Here is a 24,898-nt window from a genome sequence, read left to right on the forward strand (position 1 = left end):
ATCAGGATACTGTGAATGAAGCTGAAAGTAAAAGCAGATTTTACCCCCGATTATTCCCAACTCTATTTTTAACAGTGATTTATCCTCTGTTGCTTGGACTAGAGCTGTCATTCTGGTCTTGTATGAAAGCCTGGACTGTCAGTTTACAAACAAGACCAGTTGCATAATTTTAGCTGCTACCATTGAGAAGATATCATCATCTAAAGCAGCCCTCCCCCCTCCACTTTCTGCCTGAGCCCAGCTCCAGGCTGTCAGGGCTGAGCTCCTCCTCCCAGAGCTCGTCCGTCTCTTGTTATAATTCTGAGAAGACATGGCACATGGCAACGCTGCGAGATGAGAACTGCTGAATAGGAAAGTAGCATGCATCTGTGGGAGTTATTAGCAGGTTAAACTGAAAATGATCAAATTTTAAATCAGAAAAGCACTTATACAGCAGGGTGTACTATACCATTAGGGAATAAAAAAAATGAAACGGCAGTTACACTTTAAAGCATTACATGGTGTCCAATAAGATGAACGTGTTGTGTCTAACACAAAGATGCGCGGAAGCCTCTAGAAATAGAGAAAGAGGACTAAGGTAATTCATGAAGTACAAAATCGAGGGACTCCTCTGTTTCATATCTGATCATGGGTTACCTAAATCAGGCAACTCCTTTATTGTCTATAGGAGCATTTCCACCAGACCTGAAAAAGCTGCATATCTAAAACCATGAAAACGTTGCATTACAAATGGCACATCTGCTTTTTTTTTAGCACAATATGGCAGCTGTCAATTTCCTTCTCCCACAAGACATGGAGAAGGAACTCACTTTTTCTGTACAGAAGGAGGACAGAAATTCAGATTACAGTACAGTCTCCCGATCTCTGCTTTGTGCCTCTTTTAATTTCTCATATTGTTTTTTTACTTGCATCCTACAGTCTTCTCCGTCTTTCCACAGAGTTCCTTCTACTTGTAAATCTTCTCCAAAAAGACTGTCCTTCTCACTAAATGTTTCATTATTCACTAACATTTCTTTTACTATATTCTGCTCCAAAGACATTTGTCCTTTGGCCTGCTCCTCCTCATACACAGGTTCTGCTTTCCTACTTTCAGTGTCTTTTGCCTGCATCATTCCAGATACATGTTCTCCACTCTCCTGATGTACCTCTGCTCTACACCTATGTATATCTTTCCCACACTCACTTCTTTCCTCGTTTGTATCTGTCCCAGAGTCTTTGTTACACTGAGTAACCTGTGTTTCAACCACCTCCTTGACCTCTGTTGTGCCATTTTCATGCACAGTTTCTATTTTCTCTGTCTTATTTTCTACAGTTATCGTCTTCCAGTCATTTTGAAGCTTGTTAATTCCACGGTGAAGACCCATTTTGTGCTTTATGGAATAATCTAAGTTAATCGTACATTTCATCAGTCTTCTGGATTCCTCAACCGTAAAAGGAAAGTCTTGGGAAAGGAACTTTTGGAAAATCTCTGGATCTCCATCCAAGTCCAAAAGGTTCTTTAGACCAGCTTTCAAGGAAAACAGTTCCTTGCTGTTTTCCTTAAACACGTCCCAGAGGAAATAGTTGCTGAATCCTTCCTTATATCCCTGCTGTTCTTCATCCTCCAGACATTGAAGAATCCAGCTTAGTCTGCAAGGCCACTGATTGCAGAGAACAACCCAAGCTGCTACAGATTTAGAAGACATGTTGCCCCATGGTATTTTACTCAGCATCATTAGGTTGACCATAACAGGAATAGCATTCACAATTCGTTTCATTTGACATATGCTGTCGGGAATGTATTCATGGAGAACTTCACGCTCGCTGTATAGAGCATAAAATGTTTCCTGAATGCAGTAAGCTGGTTGATAAGGTGGTAGATTCACCTCTGGTTCTTCATCTTCTGAAAGCTCTTCTGTAAGGAGTTTCATCGGTTCTGCAATACCTGTCTTGGTGCCCCGATTAGCATCATTCCTGCAAGGCCAATCAATGAGATCCTCTGTCCTCTGTACAGCCTTCCTTAGAAGTTGCAGCTTTGTTTTCTTGCCTAGAGGAGGTACAGAGAACGGCAAAGTGACAGTGCGATTGAGGAACATGTAGCCGTTGTCTGCCATACCTTTGAGGGAGCCTGCACTCTCCAAGCAAGTGACAATTATGCTGGGATCAACTACTAGTATAGAAATAAATGGAGATCTCTGGTCAGACAGTAGAGTGTTCAAAGCATCCAGTACTCCAACCACTTTGTCTGGTGCACAAAGCTCCAGGCTGGTGATCTGCAAGACCACACGGATCTTCTGCTTCTGGAAAATTTCCATGAATTGAACCATGTGGGTTATCAGTTCAACCTCTTTTTTTACCTCACACATGAAACCCATCTGAGAACTAAATTTCTGGCTATTGACTAGTCGCTCAATCTTCTGCTTTTGGCTAATAAGAATACTCTTGGTTAGGTTAAATAACGTCATGGCAATCCCGGATCCAGCCACTACGGTCGCTAAACTTCCAAAAACAGTTGAGACTCTCTCTTCACCTTCATTGCTTTTAGTTTTGATTGGTAGCAATAGGATCAATCCAATGAGAAGTAAGACAATGGTGGCTGCCAGTATGATGCAAATCATCTTTCTAATGGTCCACTCTTTATTGCCAGATTCTATGTTTCTTTTAGGTATGGAACCCAAGACTTTAAATACACTGAGTGGAAGAATTCCCAAGTGCCGTCGTATCTGCTCACAGAGTGTGGTGACCAGGCCAGCCCATAGTCGGTCACTACCTGCATACTGCCAAGCACTGAAGTGTACAAATATAAACTTAATACTTTTGCGCTCTAGATGATGTTCAGTTACAATAGGGCAGTAGAAAATTAGACGCCAAAATAGATGTAGGATGCCCCATCCAGTAGGTTTAACTGTGGTCTCCTCAAAGTTTTTTTCTTCCTTTTCTGTTATATGTAATGCTTCCTCCCGCATGCATTCTATAAAAGAAAAGTGAGTAAAGTATAAGTAAATGAAAAAATAAAAAACACCATCATATAACATCATATATTACAACATTTAATGGAGTATTCTCATCCCTGATCACTAGGAAGGCCCCAATCTAGAGATAGGTGCCTGTCTGGGATGTAGAACCCATGCCTATTACACACTTATGGCATATCCTGCAGATATATCAGGAATATTTAAGATAGGAATACCTATTTAATTAAAAACTGCAGCCAATAATAACCTAATAAACATACCGTATCTTTCACCCTATAAGACGCACCAGCCCATAAGACGCACCTAGGTTTTTGAGGAGGAAAATAAGAAAAAAAATGTTTTTAACCAAAAGGTGTGCTTTTGGTGGGTTTTGAACTAATGGTGGTCTGTCCATGACACTACTATGGGGGATCTGTGGATGGCACTGTTATGGGGGGATCTGTGGGTGGCACTGTTATGGGGGGATCTGTGGACAGGGTCGGACTGGCTCACTGGGAAGCCGGTGAAATGCCCGGTGGGCCCCTTGCCGGTCTGCTTATACTACAGCCAGAGCCCCGAGCAGGGCAGTTACTATACTTGCAGGACTGCAGCACTGGCACACATATTATTTTACTTTGGTGAAAGGGACAGCACAGTACCTTGCAGCGCTTGTTCCTTTCTCCAAAGTAAACTTCACAGACCCGACATGAGCGGACAGCCCCCCTCCTCTCTGCAGTGTGATATTCCATCCTGTGTGAGGAGGGGGCGGAGCCAGAGGAGCGGAGGCAGCAGCAGGAGATAGTGGAGACGCTGCTCTCTCTGACCTCCTGTGTCACTGTGCCTCCAGCTCCAGTATAAAGTTCAGACCCTCACCAGGCCTCCTACACAGCAGTAATGGGGTAAGTTACTGTGGGAGGGAACTGGAAAGTTAGGAGAGTCCTGGAGCTGCTGCCCCTGCACATCTTGTGTTCCCCTGTTGTTCCAGCCCCTCACAGACCTTTGCCCACCAACTATCTCACCTACCTATACTTTATACACAGCAAGAAGTTATGTCTCCCAGTGTCCCCCTCTTCCCTCTCATCAGTGGCATTTCACGCTTTCCCAGCCCCTCACCCCCACATAATATGTAATGTCTCTGGAGGTTATATCAGCGTTGGAGCATTATAAGAGGAGCGACTGATATCAGTCACGTATGATGTAATGTCTCTGGAGGTTACCGTATTTTTCGCCCCATAAGACGCACTTTCCCCCCCCAAAAATGTAGGAAAAATGTCCCTGCGTCTTATGGGGTGAATGCTGACATTTTTACATCACAGGCTGCGATGTATGAGTGAGCGGGGAGGGACAGGGAGGAGGAGCTGGGGGCCGGCAATTGTTGCGGGGCCGGTGCAGTCACTGTACTCCGGCCCCGCCGCTCCAGTGCTGCACTATACAAATATAAAATGTCTCATTCAATTAAAAGTGATTAAACATGCCCCCCCCCCTTTTAATATTACCGTACACCCTAACAGCTTCTGTAGAATGCAGGCACGTGAATCAAGCAGGCGGCGCAGGCACGTGACGTCAGTGAGTGACGCGCCGTCCGCCCGGCCTGCCTGCGTTGTACAGAAGCTGTTAGGGTGTACGGTAATATTAGGAGTGAGGGGGCATGTTTAATCACTTTTAATTGAATGAGACATTTTATATTTGTATACTGCTGCACTGGAGCGGTGGGGGGGGGGGGATATCTGTGGATGACAGTTTTATGGGGGACATCTGTGGATGGCACTGTTAAGGGGTGGGGAGTCTGTTGATGGCACATATATAACAGTGCCATCCACAGATCCCCCATAACAGTGTCCATCATACACAGATCCCCCCATAACAGTGTCCGTCATACACAGATCCCCCCATAACAGTGCCATCCCCAGATCCCCCATAACAGTGTCCTTCACAGATCCCCAGTAATTGTGCCATCCACACATCCCCCATAACAGTGTCAGCCACAGATCCCTCCCTGTAGCAGTATCCTTCACAGATACTCCACCCGTAACAGTGTCCGTCACAGATCCCCCATAACAGTGCCATCCACACATCCCCCATAACAGTGCGTCATCCACAGATTCCCCCATAACAGTGCGTCATCCACAGATCCCCCCATAAAATGAAGAGATGCCATTATATATCTAAGATTAAATATTTATACTTAATATTTTGGTGTTTTTTTTATTTAATAACTATTTCCCCCTTAGGGGCTAGAACCTGGATCCCTTGTCCTATTCACACTGATAGAGCTCTATTAGGGTGAATAGGACCTCACACTGTCCCTGCTGCTCTGTGCATAGAACACACAGCAGCAGGGATGTTACTATGGCAGCCAGGGCTTCAGTAGCATCCTGGCTGCCATGGTAACCGATCAGAGCCCCAGGATTACACTGCTGGGGCTCTGATCAGAAGCTGCCACTGCCACCAATGAAGATAACTTGCCCATTAATTCAAATATAGCGACACCTGACCTCTATGAGAGGTAGCTGCGATCCGCGGCAGTTAACCCCTCAGGTGCAGCTATATGATTCACCCGCCTCCTATATTTGAATTAATAACTGAGTTAAAATCATTGGTGGCGCAATGGCCACATCCTCTCCCCTCCTCTTCCCCTCTTGCCTCTCACTGGTGGCAGCGGCAGCAGCAGCGGCACAGGGGGAAGGGAGACACTGCTTCCTTCTCCCCTGTGCTGCTAAGGGAACATTGATCGCGTTGATAGCAGCGCGATCCATCGGCAAGGTTAGATGCTGATACCGATAACTTTGAAAATCCGGAATATCAGCCGATAATATCGGTAAATCCGATTCTCGGTCGATCCCTACCTGGGACCACTGCTGATCAGCTGTTTGAGAAGGCATCGGGGCTCTCATGTGATGTCACGTTCATTGATCAAGTGGCCTAGGAGCAGCTCAGCCCCATAGAGGTGAAAGGGGCTGAGCATGATACCAAGCACACCGCTATACAATGTACGGCGCTGAGCTTGGCGAGCTGTCAGGAGGCCGGGGCACTACTGCCAGCACTTCAATACACTTATCCTTTTGAATAGGCAGGAAACGTTTCCTTCACCTTGGATATTGTTTAGGCTGGGGGACTGGGTGGTTCATCTAGGACATGGAATGTCCACGTGTGACTGCTGTCCAAACTACTGACTGTAAATAACAGACACAGTTATCAACTAAATGAGTTGCTTAAAGGGAGTCTGTCATCACAGTTTCACCTTTTTAACCCTTCCCATAGCTTTCTAGCAGCATTACAGTTGATAAAAACGTTACCTTTATAAGCAATCGTGGACTTATAAAACTGGCAAAAATTATCTTGGTAGGATATGCAAATAAGGGCTGGCAAGTGCCCAGGGGCGGCGTCAACCTCGTAGGTGCCCAGGCAGCTCTGCCTTATCGTCGCTTCCCCCTGCCCATCCTTTCCCTCTGCCCGCCCATCTTCTTACTTCTTCTTTCGCCGAGATCCCGCGCCTGCGCGCTGAGTCTGTCGGTCGGGGCATGCGCACTGCGATGTCCATTCCTGGTACGGCATCACAGCAATTAATGCGCATGTGCCGGCTAACGGGAAGGGTTAAAAAGGTGAAACTGTGATGACAGACTCCCTTTAAAGAGAAACAATTTGATATAGCGCAGTGCACAATACTGTTCTGTTTAGCATACTGTTACTGTATTGTGTGCTAAAATGCATACATTCATGTGTGCGAGACTGAAAAATGAGGGTGGGCCCCAGGCACCCCAGTCCGACATTGTCTGTGGATGGCACTGTTATGGGGGGATCTGTGGTTGGCACTGTTATGGGGGGGATCTGTGGTTGGCACTGTTATGGGGGGGATCTGAGGGGGGCACTGTTATGGGGGGATCTGTGGATGGCACTGTTATGGAGGTGGATTTGTGGATGGCACTGCTATATATGTGTCACCCACAGATCCCCCACCCCATAACAGTGCCATCCACATATCCCCAACCCCATAATAGTGGCATCCACAGATGCCCTAATATACCGGAGCTAAACCCCATAACAGTGCCATCCACATATCCCCAACCCCATAATAGTGGTATCCACAGATGCCCTAATATACCGGAGCTAAACCTGTGGGAGGGGGAGGGATGAGGGGCCGGTGGCATGCAAATGTGGCGGGGCCGGTGCGGTCACTGTACCCTGGCCCCGCCGCTCACTCACTTAATTTAATCAGCCCCATCTGTACTACTTACTAAATGTCCTGTAGCAGGCAGAGCAGGGCGGGCGGCCTACTGGAACTCACTGATGTCTCACTTTATGAATGAAGTAGGCGGGGGAGGGGAGAAGTGCGTCTTATGGGGTGAAAAATGCGGTATATAAAGATATAAATGTGCACATGTTGTACCCCAGACCTGGGGTACTACAATGTTGTAAGTAGTTTGTTACTATTTTATTTTGTAATTTTATATAATTTGGATTGTATGTCTTGGCCGTTGTTACCAGAAGGAATATGGTTGCCAAGGAATAGGGCTAAGCACCCAGTTCCTCTCCTCTTGGTAGGAGTGGGCTGGTCCTGCTTCCTGCCAGGAGGGGGAGTTCCTATGTAGCTATGGAGGAGTGAGGAAGCACAAGTCAAAGCTCCTGCTCCTGTTACAGATTCCCCAGAGTGATCACTTACTCTCCTGCTTCAAGTGAAGTCTTAAGAAGTTTGACAGCTGAGTAAACTGCTATAACCAGCATCTCCAGACACTGCTGCAAGGTGAGGGACTACAACAAAGACACCCATCATCCAGACATCCACTAGGCCAGTATGACCTAAGTGCTAGATTGCAGCCATCTAACCTGCCTCAATATCCTTACTGGTGCCAGACAAGCTTGCTCTTAAAACCTGCTGCTACTGTATGTATTTGAAGTTCTACGTTGCACTTAGTAAAAAGGACTTTGTTACTTTTAATTTTGGCCTCATTCTTCAATACTAAATTTCCACTGCATCGATCCCAAGGGAGCAATGGCTTGAGGGAGTAGAACTTGACACAACAATTCATTCAATTCCAGGGCTCTCTGCACATAGAATAATAGAATACCTATATATAGTTAGATACTATAGAATAGCTTACTTGTTATGCGATCCAGCAGCATGTATACCCTGCCCCCGAACGGGGCATATAACCCAACAGTAACAGGTGTAGCCACCTGACATAATGCTTTTGACAGGCAGGCACAATAGATGTCATCTTCTGTCTCTTTCCCTTTGAGAACAAAGCAAACACACATTATTAGAGAATTAAAAATGATTCACAGTCATTAATAGTGAAATTCATAATTATATTGATTAGTGCATTATTTATTTAGTTTTTATCAGTTATCCTGATCGAGATCTCCAAGTCCTCTTAAAGAGGAACTGTCACCTCTCCTGAAATGTCTAATTTAGTAACTACTTACATTCCCCATTATATAACGATTCAGATTCATCCATTCTTATGACTGTATGTTCTCCCAATCCTCTATTATTCCTGATAGAAGTTATGAAGGAATTACTAGCAGTTCACAATGAAGGTCCAGGTGGGTGTTACCATTTGGGGGGTGGGGTGAACTTGCCCAGTCTGACACTACCTAATCCAGTGATGGATAACCTCCGGCACTCCAGCTGTGGTGAAACCACAACTCCCAGTATGCTTCATTCTTTTTTATGTAGTTCTGAGAACAGCCAAGCAAGTGTGCATCTTGGGAGTCGTGGTTTTACCACAGCTGGAGTGCTGGAGGTTAGCCATCACAGACCTAATCAGTGCTGCCAGAGTTAGGCCCCTTGCAGATGAGCGTGTCCGGATTAGGTCCAGATGCGTGCCGGTGCATTGCGGCAAACCTGCGCGAGTAGGTACGCATTTGCAGTCAGTTTTGACTGCGATTGCGTTCCGATGTTCAGTTTTTATCGCGCGGGTGCAATGTGCTTTGCACGCGCGTGATAAAAAAACGACTGTGGTACCCAGACCCGAACTTCTTCACAGAAGTTCGGGTTTGGGTTAGTTGTAGTGTAGATTGTATTATTTTCCCTTATAACATGGCTATAAGGGAAAATAATAGCATTCTGAATACAGAATGCATAGTACAGAAGCGCTGGAGGGGTTAAAAAAAATAATAATAATAATTTAACTCACCTTAATCCACTTGTTCCCGCAGCCAGCATCTCTTCTGTCTTCTTTTGTGAGGAATAGGACCTACGCTCATCACATGGTCCGTCACATGATCCATCACCATCATCATTTCTATGGGGCCTGCGTTACGTAAAAAACGCACAAAGAGGAGCATGCTGCAATTTTCACGCAACGCACAAGTGATGAGTGAAAATCACCGCTCGTGCGCACAGCCCCATAGAAATGAATGGGTCCGGATTCAGTGCGGGTGCAATGCATTCACCTCACGCATTGCACCCGCGCGGAAATCTCGCCTGTGTGAAAGGGGCCTTAGGCTCTGTAAGGACACACCGCTAGCTGGTAACACTGCTGGCAATTAATTCATAAACTTCTAGTAGGAATAATAAAGGAATGGCACAAAAAGAGTCATAAGAATTTTATTACATGGGGAATGAGTAGATGACAGATCCTCTTTGAATGATGACATTTTGGATGCCTGCAGTTCTTAGGTCCTATGTATAAAACAGAGCCCTGAACACTGTTATGATATCAAATAATAAATAAATAAACAACAAATGATGTTCAAGAGCAGATATTCACTTTGAGGCTACACAATGGGGCATATTTACAAATACTATCCAAAAGTAAGACAGTCTAAAAATTAGACTGATAGTCTTAAACCAATGTTACCGTAAATCCAGCTGGGCTTTAGACTGTCTAGTGTAACTTTACAGCACCTATTTGTTAGGCTGATTCACCTAAAAAATGTGCAAAATGTTTGGCGCATGGCACAGATTTAGATTAAGCCATGCCCCTCATTGGACAAATTGCAAAAGGTATATAAAACTGCCTAAAATAATTTCCGTATTTCACACACCATAACACACACTTTTTTCCTCCCAAAAGTGTGGAGGGGGGGGGAATGACAGTGCACCTAATGAAACAACAACTAATGAGCGCATTATGGAAGCTCTCACTAGTATACAGTAGGACTGGGGAGCCGTGAATACAGCACTCTGTGTTCTGGCTCTACGCACTGCTCCTTGGGCTTCTTCTGCCTGTACCGCGTGCTGTGGCCTGACACTGCACAGCATAACCTCACACTATGACCTGATGCTGTGCAATGTCAGGTCACAGTGCAGGAAGGCGTCGGCCGAAGACCACTGAGAGGTGAGTGTGGGAAGAGTGCACTGGCTCTATGAGTGTCGGAGCTGTCCAGAGCAGGAGAGATAAGTGTAGTTATTTGTTTTATCTCTCATCTGAGGTCTGATGGGGGTCTGATCTGAGGTCTGATGGGGGTCTGATCTGAGGTCTAATGAGCAATGGGAGCCTGATTTGGGGGTCTGATCTGAGGTCTAATGAGGGTCTAATCTGAGGTCTGATGAGGAATGAGGGTCTAATCTGAGTTCTGATAGTTGTCTGATCTGAGGTCTGATGGGGAATGAGGGTCTAATCTGAGGTCTGATAGGAATCTGATCTGAGGTCTGATGGGGGTCTGATCTGAGGTCTAATGAGCAATGGGAGCCTGATTTGGGGGTCTGATCTGAGGTCTAATGAGGGTCTAATCTGAGGTCTGATGAGGAATGGGTATCTGAGATCTGATAAAGAATGGGGGTCTGATTTGGAGGTCTGGTGGGGTTCTGATCTAAAGTCTGAGGAGGAATAAGGGTCTGATTTGAGGTCTAATGAGGAACAAGGTCTGTTTTAGGGGTCTCATATAAGGTCTGATGAGGATTGGGGGTCTGATCTGAGGTCTGATGGGGGTCTGATGAGGAATGGGGGTTTAATGTGAGGTCTGTTTTAGTCTGTTACCATAGAAACACATAGGTCAGCATAGCTGCTGCAGAAAGAAAAATATTTTAATTATTATTAGAGATGCATTGGTGCAATTGAAGTAATTGCTTTCAAAGAAAGAAGCGGCCAGGGGCGTAGCTATAGGGGGTGCAGAGGTAGCAGTTGCTACCGGGCCCAGGAGCCTGAGGGGGCCCAAAGACCCTCGTGCCATATAAGAAGTTACACCTCTGGCTGGAGGAAAAGGGTTAAGTCAAGAATTTGGCATGGGGGTGGCAATTAAATTTTACTCACATGCAGCATGAAGGCTATGTGCTTCCCTGCCCCTGGTCACAAAGCCCTGAGGGAATGGGGGCCCAAGCTGAACTCTTGCACCAGGGCCCATGAGCCTTTAGCTACGCCCCTGGAAACGGCCCTTTAACCCCTTAACCCATAATACCGTATATATGCAGCGTTATGCGTCTGCGGGTGTATTGAGCGGGCCTCTGCATTGACCCTGCTACATACGCTCCGTGTGCTGGCTGTTTCATACAGCCGGCACTCGGCCGCACTGACAGGAAGCAGCGATTGTGCCGCCCCGTCATTTAACCCCTCAGGTGCTGCGAGCAATGCTGATGCGGTTCCCTCTGCCTTCCGATCGGAGCCATGGCAGCCTGGAGGCTTCTAAAGCGATCCAGGCCGGCCATTGCATTCTCCATGCTGAGCTATGCACGAGGCATAGCTCAGAATGGAGGGAGTAAAAATCCTATTCACCCTAATAGATCTCTATTAGGGTGAATAGGAGAGGGGATCAAAAGATCCCATGTACAAGGCCCCTATGGGGGCTAATAGTTATTAAATAAAAAGTGAAAAAAGGTTTTAAAAAAAAGTAAAAAAAACACCAATATATTAAAAGTTTGAATCACCCCCCTTTCACAATTTTACATATAAAAATCTATAAACAATAAAAAAATAAACGTATTGGGTATTGCCACGTCCAAAAATGTCTGAACTATTAAAATATTAAAAATATATTCCTGTGCAGTGAACGCCGTAACAGGAAAAAAAAAAAAACACGCAATTTGCCTTTTTTTTTGGTCATTTTGTCCCCCTCAAAAATTTTATAATGGAGATCAAAACGTCGTATATACTACAAAAATGGTATCAATAAAAATTACAGGTCATTACACAAGAAACAAGCCCTTATACAGCTCTGTAGACCGAAATATAAAAAAGTTATGGCAGTCAGAATATAGCGATGCAAAGAAAATTTGTTTATTCTAAAGTTGTTGTTTTTTTAAGTAGCAAAACAAAAAAATACTGTTCAAATTTGGTATTGCCGAATTCGCATTGAGCCGCAGAATAAGAACGTCAGGTGATTTTTAGTGCATAGTGAACGCTGTGATGTCAAACCCCCATTAACCTTGGTGGAATTCTTTTTTTTTTTTTGCCACAGAAATAATTTTTTGCCCATTTTCTAATACAAGACATGGTAAATTATATGGTGGTATTAAAAAATGCATCTTGTCCCGCCAAAAATAAGCCCTCATATGTGAACGGAAAAATAAAAAAGTTATGGCTTTTGGAACATGAGGAGGAAAAATCTAAAATTTAAAAATGAAAATAGGTCCAGTCTTTAAGGGGTTAAGCTTTATTTACATAAGGCTGGAAAACCCATTTATGTAATAAGAGATAACGCAATTATGTAATTAACCCAATTACTGACAAAGGATTTTGTCATTAAAGGAAATAAAAGATTATCTAAGTTCCTCTTTCCTCAATATTAACTATATGTGATAATCAAAGGGGTTCTTCGGTATTTTGATATTGATGGCATGTCCTCAGTATAGGTCATCAATATCATATCAGTTTGGGTCCAAGATCCCCCACCAATCAGCTGTATGAAGAAACCGCAAAGCTCTGTCAGCATGCAGACCTCTTTCTAGGCCATGAGATGTCACTTTTACCATTCACATGGCTTAGGTGAAGATCAGTCCCAGGCTGGGCTGCGATACCAAGTAAAGCTGCTATCTGATGGAGGCCATTGAGCTTGGTAATCTGTGAGGAGACCTCAGAGCTCACCTGAGCACCAGTGACCGCCATGGCTTCCTCAAACAGCTGATTGCCGGGGGTGCCGGGAGTCAGACCGCCGACGATCTCATATTCATGACCTATCCTGAGGATAGACAATCTATATGAACATCCAGGAGAGCCGCTAATGAAATCTATATGTTGTAAGCATATGCTCATTACCTTTCGTTGCCATTTTGTCCCAGAATTTTTAGAAGCGGCATTATCCTTAATTCACAGTAAAATTCATAACTATAAAAAAGGGAAAAAGATCATTAGCTGCAATAAAGTACACTGTATTTTCTAAAAAAGGAACAGATCAACATGTTTGATTATGTCTTAAGTGCAGTTTGGTACAGCCAGTGGAGGTAGCCGAATACAGCACTTGGCTATCTGCGGAAGTCCCAGAGAACTTGGGCCCACCAGAAGAAGTTACTCCCAGGGCCCAACCTCTATATGATCAATAAGGTCGAATTGATTCAAAACATAGACCGTAGTGGATGGTGACTAGTTCAAAAGGTAGCTTCAAATGCAATTTCTTTCTGGAACCTTTGGCTTCATAGACTGGGCCCACGGGAGGATTCTCTGGTACTCTGGTGGGCCAGTCCGAACCTGAATGAATGGAGTAGCAGGGTGCATGCCTGATCAGCCTCCCCATCTGCAATTGACAAGGTGACCCCGTTCTTGGGATTAGTGGAGGTTCCTGTGGTCGTTTCCCTACCGATCAGTCAGTTATCCCATATCCTGTGAATAGGGAATAACCTTTAATCTTGGCACAACCCCTGTGACCTATATTATGACAATCACTTTATTACTTCTGTTGTCATAAGCATCATTCATATAAGAGGTTGACATATCAATTTCAGCTTAATAAGCACCAGCCTCTTCTCCTTAGTTAAACTCTTTCGGTATTCACATGTAAAATATATTAATATGTCATAACACCACATAACTAATTACAGATATATTTTCATGTACTCATTTTAAAACATTTACCTTAACACTTTACATTCATAATTATTTCCTTTAAGATTGTCTCACTGTAACTGGTCTAACCAGTTAGCTATAATTATAGGGTTAGCAATTACGAAACAAACATCTAGAAGATATATTTATGTCAGGTATGTGCTCACACGCTTATAATCATGATGCTGTATTTGATAATATTACAATATTTTATCTTTTTAAGCCTTTTATTAAGGTTCTCAGTCTGATACAACAGAAGAGTTACGTTGGTGGAAGACTAGGAGCTTGGACCACCACTAATTTCCTCAACCGACAGGTGTCCATCACTCTCACTGGCCAATCATCTCATGACCCAATCATTTGTCCCAGGTCCCCATTGTTGTGACCCTAGAAAATATCTGACAAATCAGAACTACTGTAATAGTTAAAAATACTTAAGACATTAATGGACCAATTGGAAGCAGAAACAAATAAAAAACATATTTCTTCTATCTTCCTTAACAAATGGCAGACCTTTATTGGCAAACATCTGCCGAATGTAGAAATACAAAATCTCATGCGTAATTTTCAACACACAGAATGGTACCTAACAAAGGATATCAAAGGACAGTTGGGACATCTTAAGGTTTTATAGATACTTTATCACATTGTACTGAACTATGAGACTTAGTTGAGAGGAGGCACATCCTCAAAAAAGTGTAAATACCTTGGAAATTTATGAAATCTTCCATAAAAATAGACATACAAAGCTGTGACTTACGTATAATGTGATTTTTAAAGGGTTTGTCCAGGATTTTGATACTGATGGTCTACACACCACCGACACCACCCAACCCCACTGATCAGCTGTTGCCTTGTAGCTCCAGCAATGCTCCCATTCATTTCAATGGCCTATCCTGAGGATATTCCATCATTTCAAAAATCCTGTACAACTCCTTTAAGGTCACATCTTGAATGTGGGTCACAAAAGGAAGGACAGGAGTTGAACATGGTTGACCGGAATACAAATAGATCATTGTTTCCTAACAAGTGGCTCAAAGGTTACATGTGGCTTTCAAGCTCTCGGCATGTGGCTCACTAGATAGAGTAGCTAGTGACCCAGGGATGTCATGAAATTACTGAAACTTGGCACCAGGGTCAGCCTCTTATGGCTGGTAGTTGACCTCATCAGATTTGCGTTGGAAAAAAAACAAGGTGCGGAAACTAAGGGATTCTTTGTTTTTCACCCTATAACCCCTATGCAAGGATATGGACATTGTTGCAAGGAGACCTCACATTGTGGTCTCTGGGATAGTTTTGAATTGGTGGCGGGGTACAGGAGAAAAGGCAAAAAGGCATAGATGAACATAGCCAAGGACAGATCAAAGGATAGCTTAGAAGAGGGAGAACCAAATTAGTCAGGCTCAGTTCCGAATACAAAGAGGAGTGGCAAATCCAGGAATGAGACAAAGGACAAGGTCAAAGATAAGCAGGGGTTAAGATCAGAGTTAAGGTACACAATAAAAAATTATCAAAAAGTTTGTACATAAATCACAAGGCAGTGACCATTTTCTAGTATCCTATCGGTTCTGCTGATAAAATTTAAAGCAGCGTTAGAATGGCCCATTGAAGGACCGGATGGACCTAGGTATTGCGACTGACAGACCATGTGATCAGTTGGACCATTGGCAGATTATAATGTGGTAGGTTTGGGAGCCATATGGCTGCATTAATGCACTTGCATACATCTGTGCCAGTCCCTAGGCATAGATGTATGAAAGTCAAGAACCTTAACTCCTTTGTATGAAACGACAGACAGTCACATTATCCATGCACAGGTAGTGTATGGAGCGGTCTCTCAAGCTGAGTCTGCTTCACATATGGTGGGTACCGGCTATGTTATTTACAGTAGCTGACAACCGCCTGCTGCAGCTGGGATTGGAACTAACTCTGAACCAGGCCATGTAAATCCTCAAATGCTGCGGTCAATAGGGACAGTAGCATGTAAGCAGTTATACAGAGCAGTTATCCGTCTGTTTTCTGATCAGTCTCCGTGCATCGAAATCATGTGGTGCAGATCGGTTTTATGGCACCCTGGGGCCTTGTCAAGGTTTCCAGGGTTGCAATTGTTAAAAATGACTAATAGGCAGCCTGCAGAATCCTCATAAACTGCAATAGTAAACAGTTGCAGTCTATGGTATAAGCATATAAAGGCACTCCACAGTACCACTTCTCTTATGCCGTGTATCTAGTAAACTCAGTGCTGGTACCATATACACTATACCACTTAATTCACTTGTTTCATTCAGTCCCATTGCCACAGGTGTGTAAAGTCCAGCCGCTAGGCATGCAGTCTGCCTTTACAAACATTTGTGAAAGAGCTTAGTGAATTACATTGTGGTCCTATAATAGGATGTCACTGCTGTAACAAGTCAGTTCCTGGGCCTGGAAACAGGGAAAAGGCAGCTGGAAACCAACTAAGCATCCCTAAATCCTATCCCTGACCTCCTGACTGTATGAGCCACCCTCGATGGTAGGGGGGCTCATACTCTGAAACCTGGGCCCTACTGACCCGAATGGTCCCTGAAATATGGCGTTAGAAGGAGACAACCAAGACACGGATGAACCGGAGTCTCCAACAGGCCTAGCGACAAAGGGGAAGAAAGCAGCCAGCAGTGGCTAGCACCAACTCCACAAGACACTGAAGACAATCTGACCTCAGGCTCACAACTCAGAACAATAAGAGCCAAGAGGCCACACCCGGCTTCACCTTGCACACACCTTAACCCCATACACACCAGAAATGGGAAGCGAAACAGCCTTAAAGGGGAAGTGCACACGCATGCAAAAAAAAAGAACACTTTGCCACCGGCAACCAGCATGCACGTCGAAAGTGTCACAGCAAACTACCACCAAGCCGTGACAACGATGGAACTTTCTTTCCATTCTCTTTTCTCCATCTAAGGTGGAGTTTAGTTAGTTAGAGGTTAGTCGAGAGTACCCCCTGCTTGGGGAAGGAGGCAGGTCCACGTCCCTGCTGGACATGTCCTGCCTAAGACAGCTAGAGCACCTTCAGCTCTGCTTGACACAGAGGCCAAAGTCTGAAGCCTCTGAAGCCAGGAGGTATAGATTCCCTGGTATTAATCTAGAGACAGACTACAGAGAGAAGTTTCAGCATAAATAAAGAAGCAAAGTTACACACTAAGTTTGTCAGCACAGCAGAGCCAGAGAGCGACAGATGTAGCAAAGTTGAGTTTGTTTACCTGCCAGAGTTAATGCTAACGCCTACTGGGAACCAAGACAAAGCCTGAAACTGTTGGAGAAACGTTTATTCAAGTAAAGCTGTTATTGAACTTCATCACAAGGTCTGGACTCAATTTATTTCTTCAAATCCCTTGATTATTCCTGGGTTCCAGCGTATCCAGTTAGGAGCACCGTGACACGTGCTAAGGGACATTTAAGCCACCCTACACAACCCTGGCATTCCTACACCTGAATACCATCTACCACAGTATCACTAAAAAGGGGCCCTGTGCCCTTGTTGCTTCACTGCAACTGGCGTCACGAAAAACATTTGCTTTAAAGGGACCCATGACAGTTGCTGTGCAATGCAATAACTGCAGAGCTCTAAACCGCCTCTAACATTAACAGCAGCACAAAAATTGTGCTGCTCCTGGAGCTTCATGGCATAAGCTTCCACGCCTGAGCAGCTACATACAAGATTTACATAGCCAAGCACAATGCCAAGCGTCAGAGGGAGTGATATAAGGCACATTGCCGATGGACTCTGAAGCAGTGAAAACATGTTCTGTGGAGTGATGAATCATGATTCTCTATCTGGCAGTCTGATGAACAAGTCTGGATTTGGGGAATGCCAGGAGAACGTTACTAGCCTGAATGCATTGTGCCAGCTGTAAAGTTTGGTGTAGGAGAATAATACTATGGGTGTTTTTCAGGAGTTTCCCTTTGTTCCTTAGCTCCAGTGAAGAGAAATCTTAATGCTTCAGCATACCAATATATTTTGGACAACTGTACGCTTCAAACTTTGTGGGAACTTTTTGGGGAAGGTCCCTTTCTGTTCCAGCTTGACTGTGCACCAGTGCAAGTGCAACGGGCGCCTGCCCCCAGGGCCCTCTCTATAACGCAACCCAGGTGTAGGAATTGCCGAGTGGTTAAGTGCGGCCTAAAATGTCTCTTTATGTGTGTCACGGTGGTCCTACCTGGATACTGCTGGACCCCAGGTTTTGGCTCTGAAGCAAGAAATAGGGGGAATTATTAAGGGATAAAAGAATAACTGGAGTCCAGACCTTGAGATGAAGTTCAATGGCTGCTTTGATTTGCTTAAACGTTCTCCAAAATGGTGTACAGGCTTTGTATTGGTTCCAGCAGGCTTTAGCATGAAAGGGTTTCTCTCTGATTCTACACACCCTTCCCCTAGCTGTGGGTAAGCTAGACTGAGGCTAACTGGTCCCCACCCTTCCTAAAGGAAGTAGGTCTCACCCACTTTTCTCCAGAGGGGGGTTAGAATGGAATGGTAAGTTCCAGTCTATCTACATACAGCTCTGCGATGTTTGCTGCCACCTGCTGATGAACCAGGCACATTACATGTGAACATAACAGTTGAATAACAAAATAGGAATGCACATTGTGGAGTACCTGGAATATATACACAAGATGACATGAGGTTAGACCAATAAAGACAGTAGCAGGATGCAGAAGTGGTCCATAAAGGCATGATTGGGTGAGTTTGGTATGGACAGACTTAACTGGCTCGCACAGAGCCCTAGCATCAACTGCATCCAAGACCTTTGAGATAAACTAGAAAGAAGATTGTGACCTCAAAATTACTCTTCTGGAAAAACTCCTACAGACACACTCCAAAATCTTGTGGAATGCTTTCTCAGCTCCATATTAATGCCTATGGATTTAGAATAGGAAGTCATAAAAAGCTTCTGCAGGTGTAAGTATCTCAATACTATTGTCCACACAGCGTATATGCAGTAAACTTGGTTCTGATACCATAGCTATGTAGTATGCTTGGTTCTAGTAAGTATATATGTCGTAAGCATGGTTCTAGTAAGTATCAAGGTACTTAGCATGGCTCTGTTACCGTATCTATGTAGTAATCTTGATTCTTTTACTGTAACTATGTAGTAAGCTTGTTTCTGTTGCTGCTTCTATGTAGTAAACTTGTTTTTTTACATAATCTATAGATCTATAAAGTAAGCTTGGTTCTGGTACCATATATATCTACTAAGTTTGTTTTTGTCACTATATTTATATAGTATACTTGGTTCTGGTACCGTATCTATGTAGTAAGCTCTGTTCTAGTGCCTTTTCTATGTAGAATCTATGTAGTACGCTTGGTTCTGGTACTATATCTATGTAGTCAGCTTGGTTCCAGAACTGTATCTATGTAGTAAGCATTGTTCTGTTACTGTATTTACAGTATGTAGTAAGCTTAGTTCTGTTGCTGCATCCATGTAGTAAACTTGTTTTGTTTTACAATATATGTATATAGTAAGCAGCTTGTTTCTGGTACCTTAAATATCAACTAAGCTTGTTTCTGTCACTATATTTATGGAGTATGCTTGGCATGGGGTGTACCTGGCCTTTCTGCTGCCTGAGGCTAAAACTGAAATGGCACCCTTCCCTCCCCAATGCCAATTTCTTAACCGAACCCCTTCCCTTCAGCTCATGGCCCTTCAGCTGCCCCTCTGTTGCCCCTACCTGGTGCTGCCTGAGGCGATCGCCTCACCTGGCCTCATTGGTGGTGCACCCCTGATGCTTGGTTCTGGTACTGTATCTATGTAGTAAGCTTGGTTCTGTTACCATATCTATGTAGTAACCATGGTTCTGTTATTGTGTCTATATAGTAAGTTTTGATGTTGGTACTGTACTTATGTATTAAGCTTGGTTTTAGTACAGTATCTATATAGTAAGTTTAGTTCTGGTACTGTATTTGTGCAACTTTAAATTATGACCATATAGTTCTATACTTTACAGTGTGGAACTAAATGGGTAAAAGGGTCTCTTTATAATGAAACGTTTAAAAGGGTTGGCCCATCTCAGACATTGATGGTATACTGCTAGGAAAAGCCATCAATGTCAGATAGGTGTAGGTCCTACCTCTGTGACCCACTCCTATCTCCAGAACGTAGGGCCCCCAAAGTAAAGGAAAGCACACTGTGCTTGTGCAGAGTGCTCTCCGTCCATTACTATGGGAGTTCTAAAAATAACTGATCAAACACACTCAACTATTTCCATAAGTCCCATAGCGGTTAATGGAGAGCACAAGCATGGCCACTTCTCCATTCACCACTATGGTACTGCTGGAAATAGCCGAGTTGGTTCTTGGCTATTTTCAGAACTCCCTTAGCTGAAGGGTGTCAGATAAGGTTGGCTGTGGATGCGCACCTGTTCTCCTGTTCACTTCAGGGGCCCTGTTCTGGAGATAGGAGTAGTTCCCACCAGTGTTAGGACCCACCCTTATCTGACATTAATTACATATCCTAGAGGGATGCCATCAATGTCTGAGATGAGCCAACCCATTTAATGCTTGTTAATCTTTGAAATATTTGAAGGAAATGGGTTTTTAGAATCAATATAGGTGGATGTCCCTTAGGTAAGAGAGGGTTCATTTGATGAAGAGGTAGTTATGGCAATTAGAGAACAAAAAAAGAATGAAACCAATAGAACAATTGAAGAAAAGACTATCCAGTCATTGTATGACTAATAATATCAGCCCTTCTAGTTAATGTATGGAAATTGTATAGTTCATGCTATTCAGTTACCCTTCTGGAGTGACTACATTTAACTAGGCTGATTCCTAATATCACTAGAACTTGAACAGGGTGATTTTTGAGGACATTTGTCTATTCTTCAATTTTTGTCACAGCTTTATTTTTGACAGTAATACAAACTTAGCTGTGGCTGAAGCATAGCTGTATTGAAGGCTTACCAGAAGAACATACTGTGGAGACCTAATTGCTTTCCTTTGGTCTCCAACTGCCATAACTTCATCAAATGAACTCTCTCTTACCTGAGGGTAATACCAATTTTGATTCTAAAAACCCATTTCCTCCAAATATTTCAAAGATGAACAAACGTTAAAGGGGTTAGCTTATCTCTGGGACCTGCTCCTATCTCCAGAACGGGACCCCTGAAGTGAACAGAGATCAGGCACGCATCCAAAAATCACCGGAGTGGCAGCTTGGAACTAACAAATGGCCTTTCATAAAATCATTTATCTCTATCAGATGCTCTAATACACTCTATGTTCATTGAGTGACAAGACTTATGTAAGAACTCTTGTTGTACCAGAGCAGAGTTCGAATTCTCTATGTAGGACCATCTAAAAGAATCATAATCCTAACAAATATCTTGTGGAACACAAGTGCTAGGCCATCTGTCATAGGGAACACATATACATATGATATATGTCATCTCCATGGTCCTTGGCTTGTCAACTATCCAGCAATATGACTATAGGCCCACTAAGCCCACTGAGACCTAGCATCTGCCCAGGATTTTGCCTGGTGCTGACGCTTGTCTTAAATACTACATACAGTTGTGGACTACTATGCAAGATCTATTTAAGTAAAGTTCTTAGTATTTTACATTGCGACAATTTGACTAATTTGGATTTATTCACTGGACCACCTTTTGAAACAAAAGCTACATGAAAAATAATCAAGCTCCTTACCTGTATATTGTCCTACCAGTGAAGCACCATCTCAGCCACAGATCAGCACTCAGCGCTCAACACAAAGGATCCTTTTCTATGTATGACTGCTCATAAGACAAGTGCTTCTGGTTCCTGTAAGTTGGATGGCTTGTAGATATCTAGTAACCTTCTTAACTCCACCCTAGGACCTATGATGACATCTCTAAAACTTGCTCACTCCCTGGCTTTTAACATTCAAGCTGCCTGTCTGGTTCATCTACTCCGTAATTAAAATTACTCCATAGAATTATCCTGTATTTATCACAGTGAAAGAAATATAGGTGTAATACATAAACTCACTAGAGGATCTGCATCAAATAACAACCATATACTGTATTTGATTAAAAAAATATGAAAAATTCTAATAAATAACATACGGTAAATATTTCAAGATAAATGCTTAGAGTTACTTCACTCTAGGAATTATGGGACACCTTTATCAAACTGTCTAAGGGCCAGGTCACACTGAGTTTTATGGGTGCTGACTTTGGAGCGTTTCCACCTCAAAATCAGCTCCATAAAAAATGCCTCAAACAGCCTCCCATTCTCTTCAAAGGGAAACTAACTTGCTGTTTTTTCCCCCCCCACACTGAATCCCCCAATAAATGAATGGGAAGAATAAAAAAAAAACAGCTCCTGTACATGTCCATGTGGTTTTTGTAGATCTACTCCAAAGACCAGAAGCTAAAAATTCAGTTTTGTATTAAAAAAAACTACGAAAAAGGCATGAAAGAAATGCACTAAAAAAACACATATGGATCGTGTGAAGTCCGTTGTGTGAATCATAACCTAAGGCCTTGTCCCCACAGAGTTTTTTTTTAATCCCACCATAGTTGCCCACAGTCCTTAATTTACAGTTACTGCCCCTAATATTCATAGACTGTGCCTACAAATTCGGGCTGTTTTGGGCAGGAAATGGGAGGGACTTATGTAAACCCCACCCTTCAATGGGTGGTCTTGTCTGGCTTGGGGGTTTTCCCGGGGTAGGGCCTACTTGTCCCTAATTTACCACCTGCAATGTTGGTAAGTATGTGGGGGGGAGCGAGCACGGCAAATTCCTTAAATCTGCCTCCTATTGTTTTCAATGACACTCCTTTTTTCAGTGCCTTATCCTGCAACGGTTTCTGCAATGGAAACAAAGCAGAGACTGCAAAGTATTTTGCCCGTGTGAATTACCCTAAAAGAAAGACCGTCTTTTGTTGCCCATGGCAACCAAGAACAGCACAGCTTTCACTTTATCAGAGCAGTTTAAGAAGTGACAGCTGAGCTCTAGTTGCTATGGGCAACCAAGACAGTTTTGATAATGAGACCCTATGGAGCAGGTTTATGAAAATAAAAAGGAAACTAAACTAAAAAAGAAAATCTCTGTTTCTTGCCCATAGCAACCAATCACAGCACAGATTTCATTTTTCTAAATTCTGATTGGTTGCTCTGGGTAATGAAGACGGTTTCATAAATAATTGCTTTTTATTAGATTTTGCAAGTGCTCATTATATATTGCTGTGTGATGACATATTTTTACTTTGCTTCTCGTAAAATTTTATTTCCGCTGTAATACTGTACATTACCATATGGCGTATAATGAGTCGGGAGATGGGGAGGGAGCTGTCATAACTACATTTCACATTGCCAGACAATGATGAGATGTAGGTTCATATCTGGTATGTATGATGGTATATCATGGTAGGATAGGCCCACCAGAGTACCAAAGTATTCTCCGATGGGCCCCTGAGATTTAGCAGAAGACAATTTAAATTGGAGATGACCTTGGACCCTTAACCAGATTACTAGATATCTTATTAAACCTCATTGATAATACGTCCTGTGCACATCTCCTTTATAAACAGAGGGTGTGCCCTCAGAATGATTTCCTCTGGTAGTTCCAAGGACCAAGGGACTTGTCTGGCTATGACCAGCATCCAGCCATCTCTGTCAGATATCCATCTCAACTGCCTCTCAATTACTCCTGGTAGCAATTATCAAAGTAAACCATGTTTCTTCATGTTTAGTCTCAACTTTCAGTCATTACTGAAGCCCTCACACATGTTACAGCACAAACACCCATTGGCTTGAGCTTATGAATTTTCCCTGCAGGTGACATGGTAAAAACCAAATGTCAGCTGGGTGATTATACAGAAATTGTGCCCTGGTTCCACCAAATATTTAACACTAAATTAATTCTAGCTTTGGAGATATTCATAGTTGCGAACAGTCCTGAATTTACAGGAACTGTGCCTAATTTTAGAGACAGTCCCTTCAAATTCGGGCTGTTCTGGGCCAAAAATGAACAGGGCATATATAAGCCCTGTCCATAAATGGGTGTTCCCGTACAGTTTTAGGCATTCACAGAAATGGGGTACACTTGTCCCTAATTTACCAACTGCGATGTTGGTAAGTATAGATGTTAGATATTTGTATGTGTGTTGTTAGGTTACTTTGCATATTTAAGTATTGATTGGTTCTGTCCCCTTTAATTATTATATCACCTTCTATATTCCCTGTAATGTAGTGAGTTAGGGATAGTTAGATAACTTATACAAAGACCCCCATTGTGCTGAGAAGGCTGCATTACTGAGTGATTATCTCAGAGGCATGTGTAGTGCACAATGGGCATCCTAAGGAGGAGAGGCTGAAAGGTATAAACTTTTCTGCTCAAAGACAAATATTTGGGACTCCATTGAGAACATTATCCAGGTAGATGTTGTAAGGTCACTATCTCTGTCTTGTATCACCATGGGGTGTTGGGTATGTGCTACAACATGGCGACAGAAATCCCCCTCCCACCCTTCATTGTGTTGCAGGCCAGTGATTGTTATTTACTTTTACTACTCTGTATGTGATTTGTCTGTTTTATATTATTTATCAAATTTAGTAAATATATTTACTCACCTAGCCTGCTTAAGCCTATTTATTCTCAAATTGTTGAATTCTCATTAAAACAGTATTATAAGATATTTATACCTCTGTCAGTCTAAAACAGTTGAAAACAAGTTACACATAGTTCAAATAAACTGTGAATTTACCATATTTAAATACATGAAGTCACAAATTGAAAAGTTTTTAAGCCAATATACAGGGAATTAAGTTTATTACTGTGTTAACCATATTAAGGATATTCCTCTGTGTTTGAGTCAGTGACCCTTCAAGTTGAATCTTCTATATGTGGCGACAATGTCATAACTGTGGTATTGTGAGAATATTACATTAGAACCTGGCTTGCTCAGTGTTCTGAACAGTGTACATTGCTTGACAGTAGCTCAGTAACATCCAGCTCAGATTCTGACCTCCCAGACTTATCTTCCAACCAGTATGGCAAGAAGCCAACATTACCATCTAAATAC

General features: G+C 43.1%; 1 protein-coding gene across 1 annotated transcript; it reads right to left on the minus strand.

The window, feature by feature from the left end:
- Window positions 1-375: 375 nt before the first annotated feature.
- On the minus strand, window positions 376-21,657 carry NKPD1 (NTPase KAP family P-loop domain containing 1). The gene is made up of 4 exons (XM_044268247.1): window positions 21,537-21,657; window positions 13,070-13,138; window positions 8,033-8,164; window positions 376-2,950 (listed from the first exon to the last, which is right to left on the minus strand). The coding sequence occupies exons 2-4, from the start codon at window positions 13,080-13,082 to the stop codon at window positions 843-845; spliced, it is 2,253 nt and encodes a 750-aa protein (XP_044124182.1). The 5' UTR covers window positions 13,083-13,138; window positions 21,537-21,657; the 3' UTR covers window positions 376-842.
- Window positions 21,658-24,898: the final 3,241 nt, after the last annotated feature.

This window comes from Bufo gargarizans, chromosome 9 (genome assembly GCF_014858855.1).
Source record: "Bufo gargarizans isolate SCDJY-AF-19 chromosome 9, ASM1485885v1, whole genome shotgun sequence".
NCBI lineage: Eukaryota > Metazoa > Chordata > Amphibia > Anura > Bufonidae > Bufo > Bufo gargarizans.